The sequence below is a fragment of the Pholis gunnellus genome (genome assembly GCF_910591455.1).
Source record: "Pholis gunnellus genome assembly, chromosome: 2".
In the NCBI taxonomy this organism is placed as follows: domain Eukaryota; kingdom Metazoa; phylum Chordata; class Actinopteri; order Perciformes; family Pholidae; genus Pholis; species Pholis gunnellus.
In genome coordinates, this window is record NC_136536.1 from 734,504 (window position 1) to 740,171 (window position 5,668).

Genomic DNA, 5,668 nt, shown 5'->3' on the forward strand with positions numbered 1-5,668 from the left:
CACATTATCTATTTATTAATGTACGATCATTGACAGACATAATGTATTTAACCCTTTCTTCATCTCATTTAAGAATGTTCTCTGTCAACTTTAACTTTGAAAACAGATGTAGAGTTCAGCTTTAGTTTCATTTCATTCATGTTTAATTGTTTGGTTTTATATTGATGGTTTTGTGGCTCCTTTGTGAGATCTGTGTGTTTCATAATATAATCAGATAAGTTGTGAGCTGATGGTGTAACTATTCTATCTTAAAGGGTCAGTCTGCTGTTATCGCATTGTTTTTCTTCTTGTCAACAAATCTCACATTTGGACTGAAACCAACAGTGTGACTTCCTGTCTGTGTCTCATTTAACAACACAAATCTACAGTTTTATCAGTTCGCTTTCATCAACAGGAGGAAATAGAGACTTTGTTCGTGACTATTGTTAGTGGCGGATGAATCCACACGCGTTGCTCGAGAGAGTATTTATGTGTGTGATTGAGTTAGAAGAAACCACAGTGTGATGATGAAGATGATGAAGGTGAGGCTCACTGATGAGTTTTAATGGAGCTCTTATCAGGACACTTGATAGTAGAAACATTGTATCTGAACATAAAGAAACACAAAGAATATCAGCAGACTTTCACTTTAAATATAAACCTGACATCAGGTGTCGACACTCTTCCCTGAATGAGTCATTTCAGGGACAGCGACGAGGAGGAAGTTCCTCTGGTTAATAATGAACCAACCTGAGAGAGAATGAGGAAGCACTGACCTCAGCAGCCTTAAAACACGTCTCATTCAGACCAACTCACATGTTCATAACCATCCTGATATTAAACAAGATATGACACAAAGTACCTCTTGTGTTATTTTAAGTTCAGACCTCACACTGTAATGGGGGAGTATTTCAAAATCTCTTCTCTTTTTCCTCATGTAGTTCATATTATGTGTAAAATGTGTGTGTAGTTATTTATTTTTCTTATAAACGTGCAGAACCTCTTCAGTTTTGGAATACAAATGTCCTTAATATTATCTGTCTTACAGTACACTTATATTGTACTTTGTACTGTACTACATCTCAGAGGTACATATTGTACTTTTTACTGTACTACATCTCAGAGGTACATACTGTACTTTGTACTTATAGACCTCATATAAACTTTAGATAAACTGCAGAATGTATTTTTCCACAGGAGGATAACTGTGGATTTGGTCCTTCATCACTTCCGTTGTCAAGAGGGAATGGATGAAGGGCACAAGGGAGCGAGGAGGTAGGGAGGAAGGAGCTAAGGACACAGAGAAGGTGGTGTGTCCTCACATGGCTTACATCATCTTACAAAGTCAGCTGTATAACTAATTGATGACAAGTAATAAACTCCAGCAATAGATGTTGTTGTTGCTGTTGTTGTTGGGAATTACATGCAAACGCAGCAGATTTTATTACCATTTGTAAATAAACGGTAACATGCTGGTATACACTGCAACATTAACGTAAAGCCGGGTTACTCTACGATCACATACTGTAATCCAATATATGATAAGATACTGTGAAGATAAACTACAGATAGATTAGATGCACCATGAAATGACAGTAAATTACTGACGTTATTTTACGGTGTAATATTGTCATGTTCTAAAACAAAAACGAGCCGAGAGATCAGAATAACTGTCAGGTCTGTCAGGTTTAAGGTCCCTGTGGTGGTTCGACTGAGTCAAAGGTTGATGTGGCTCATTAAAGGGTCGCTTCAGTCAAAAGAAACAGAAATATATTTCCTGTCTGTGGTTTAAGAGAAAGCTCAACGACCAATATAACATGCACACATGTAAACAGATGCTTATCAGGTCTAATTTAACTATTTAAGATATAATAATACCAAGTTGAAAGTTTGAAATTACATTTAAAAAAAGTTTAGCTCGTAATGATGTGGTTGTATGTACTTTATTCAAATGTTTTATGTTTGATAAAATGTCATTAAAATGATAACGTTGTGAAACAAATTAATCTAAGCCAAGAGGAGAGTCTCAGGCTGTAATGAGTCGTGGTGGTAACCTAAGAATGAGAAGGCTGTGAAGCCCAAGAAGGAGATCTTTAGAGACTTGGTTGGCCCATAAGGTCTCAGGAAACAGCAGACCAGGACCGGTTTTGCCAGAAGAGATGCAGCTGCAGGCGATCGCCAAAGCACAAAAACCTGAGAGTTCAGAGAAACTATGGAGACAACTTTCGGTTGGCCTCAAAGAAGTTCTGGCAAACCGTTAGACGAGTCAGAAAGGAAAAGCCGGGGTCTGGCTCAGGCTGTGATCAGCAGATCCAGACTGGGGATATTGTCAAGCGACGGAAAGAGCACTTTTTAGGAACTCCTGAACCTGATCAACATGTCCTCCATGGAGGAAGCAGAGTTTGAAGACAATCCATATCCATGGAAAGGGTTATTGAGGTCAAAAGGCTTCTCAGCAGCAAGGTCACCAAGGGGTGGCTGAGATTCTCCCTGAGATGCTGAAGGCTCTGGACATTGTTGGACTGTCTTGGCTGACACGTGACTCCAGTGTCTCAATGAGGTTGGGGAATGTGACTGTGGTGTGGCAGACCGGGGTGGTGGTTCCCATTGATAAAAAGGGGGACCCGGAGAGTGTACTCCAGTTATCAGGGTATCACACGGTTACAAGTTTATTCCAGGATGCTTGAAAAGGGAGGCTATGAACGATTGTTTGAACCTCAGATTCAGGAAAAGCAATGTGGATTCTGTCCTGGAACAGTGGACCAGATCTTTACCCGTGGCAGGTCTGATGGAGGGGGGTCATGAGAGTTTGCCCATCCAGTTTACATGTGTTTTGTGGACTTGGAGAAGGCCTACAAAGGGGATTCCTGTGAGGGGATACTGCTGGAATACGGGGTACGAGCTATCCAGTCCTTGTATAACTAAAGTGAGAGCTGCGTCTGCTTAATGGGCACAAAGTCAAGTTGGCTTACGCCAGGGTGGTCACTAGTCATGGACAGGATCTCAAGGTACAGCCGGGTGTTCTGTTGGCTTCTTCAGAACGTGACCTTTCAGCAGCACTGGGGTTGTTTGTAGAAGAGTGTGAAGTGGTTGGGATGAGAGTCAGTACATCCAAGTATGAGTTCATGGTTCTCTGCCAGAAATCGGTGAATTGCACCCTCCCGGGTTGGGACTGAGTCACTGCCACAAGCGAGGGAGTTGAAGTATCTCTGGGTCTTGTTCACCAGTGAGGGTAAAACGGAGCGTGAGAGGGATGAAGGTGTTGTACTGGACCGGTGTGGTGAAGAGGGAGCTGAGCCGAAAGGCAAAGCTCTTGATTTCCCAGCACATCTTTGTTCAGACCCTAGAGGTCTACGGAGCTTTAGGTAGTGACTGAAAGAATGAGATCGCAGATACAAGCGTCTGAAATGATCTTTCTTCGTAGTGGAGTCTAGAGCTCAGACATCCAGAAGGATTTCTGGGTAGTCCTGATGCCTCTGTGACCCGGCCCGGATAAGAGGAAGGAAATGGATGAATGAAGCCTGGAGAAACTAACCTAATGATGGGTTCATCTGACCACAAACACCTCTGCACAAAGAAACTGTGATGTACATCAAGTCTTTTGCCGCAGACTGATGAGAACGGAAGTTTCTCAGCGTTGATATTTCAGGCAGGTCATTCTTTGGTTCATGCTTGTGAAGCCCACAAAGCTGCTGGACGTTTTCACACTGACACAGAGTTCAGTCCTCATCATCATCTTTGGTTGTTGGCACAAAACCATTCAGTCTCTTTATAAATATTAGTTTCAGAAAGTATTACAGCTGCATAGTTCATAGAAACATCGATATATATACATAAAATAATATCACTATAGTGAAGTACAAGGAGAATTATAGTCAGTCTGTAAAATTAACTTCAGAAGAGAATCATAATGTTTCTGCACAGTATCCAAATGATTCAGGAGTTACACATGGGTCTTCAAATACAGTCAGGGTCCCATGTTCAGGCTGAACATTTAGAAGCTGATGAAGGTTTTTATATACAGACAGTAGTCTGGATACTGTTTAAGTAACCGTAAAAAAGAGCACAACTTTGTGTTGTTGGCACTTAAAAGAAGCTCGTGCTCAATAAAAGGAAGCTGAACTGAAACGTCTGAAGCAGACTGCAGATTGTCTTCGTCCACTCTAAGGAAAGACGTCGACATATAAGACGATATCATCTGCATATAAATGTTCATATTCTTAAAGTCACATTTTTGTCTCCCACTGTTTCTGGTTTATTTCCTCATTAAAACGGTCAAATTGTCCGTGTTTGTGCTGCCGCGTCTTTTTCCACAAATGATTGTTAATTAACCCTTAAAGTGTTCAGAGGACAATGGTCAGTAAGGACCTTAGCAACGAATGAGGGAACAAACATAAAGATCAAAGATTTCACTTAAACATCCTGAAGAAATCTTAAAGGTGATTTTATGAAACTGTTCTTTTGCAACCTCAGCCTGAGAGGTTTGATGCCACCATTATTTATTTAAATGTGTGCAATAATGACGTCTAAACACTAACTTTGCATGTTTGACACAAAGCAGCCTGACGTCACTCAGCTCAGTCTGTTTATTGGCTGCAGCTCATTTGAATAGAGATCACAGATATCAAACCACATGCAGTTTAAGCCGCAGACGAGTCGCCAACGCTGAGAGTGAAGCAGCACAATAAACACAAAGATAGAGACGGAGAGTAAAGACATGTAGAGAAACTAACCTCAACCTCCAGCCGACACCAGGGACACGTTTCACTTCATGTTTGAGTCTCTTTGACAACTTCGAAAAGTGCTTTATGAATATTATATTATTACTATTATGTGAAGATCCTGAAATTCTCATATCAAATATATCAAATATCAAGATGCTTGGCAATGCTGTCAGCAAGGAAACATTGTCTTAAACGTAATTATAACGCAATTTTAAAATGTAAATTTAGAAACTTGAAGGTGTGAAAATGCGTCACTTTGCTTGAACGTCCCCACAGTGTACTGCTGGTAAACTGGTTTCCACACACACACACACACACACACACACACACACACACACACACACACACAGAGGTGTGAAACACTCACATTGTACTCCTGGTCCAGGGTTCCGGTCTCCAGCGTCCTCAGAGAGGACAGCAGAGAGGACAGCAGCTCCATCGAGTCACGTCCAACACCTGAGCCGACGTCCTCTGAGCGTCTGAGTCACCAAACACAACAACTAGTTCTGTTAATAATTCAGCTGCAGATAACTGAGCACCTCCCTCCACCTCCCTCTCCCTCTCTCTCTCTCTCTCTCTCTCTCTCTCCCTCTCTGTCTCTCCCTCTCTCTCTCTGTCTCTCTCTGTCTCTCTCTCTCTCTCCCTCTCCCTCTCTCCCTCTCTCTCTCCCTCTCTGTCTCTCCCTCTCTCTCTCTGTCTCTCTCTGTCTCTCTCTCTCTCTCTCTCTCTGTCTCTCTCTCTCTGTCTCTCTCTCCCTCTCTCCCTCTCTCTATCTCTCTCTCTCTATCTCTCTCTCTCTCTCTCTCTCTCTCTCTGTAACAAGGAGGAAGTGTGAAGAAACTTTGATGTATGAAATAACAGAAAGTTCAGGACGGTAACTCGGTTACTTCACTGAGGTCTTGAGAGACGTTTTCCTTCCTCAGGACGAGAGAACGAACTGAACTCAGAACCTTTAAAATCTAAAC

The 5,668-nt window shown here is 41.9% G+C and overlaps 1 protein-coding gene across 1 annotated transcript in view; it reads right to left on the bottom strand.

Annotated features, from left to right (window-relative positions):
* The window catches only part of ptpn18 (protein tyrosine phosphatase non-receptor type 18), a gene marked incomplete at its 5' end in the record, with an annotated part of 21,474 nt that extends 16,332 nt beyond the window's left edge, over positions 1–5,142 (bottom strand). The window contains one exon of the mRNA XM_079175325.1: positions 5,071–5,142. Within this exon, the coding sequence (XP_079031451.1) occupies positions 5,071–5,142 (72 nt within the window). The remainder of the gene's footprint in view (positions 1–5,070) is intronic.
* Positions 5,143–5,668: the final 526 nt, after the last annotated feature.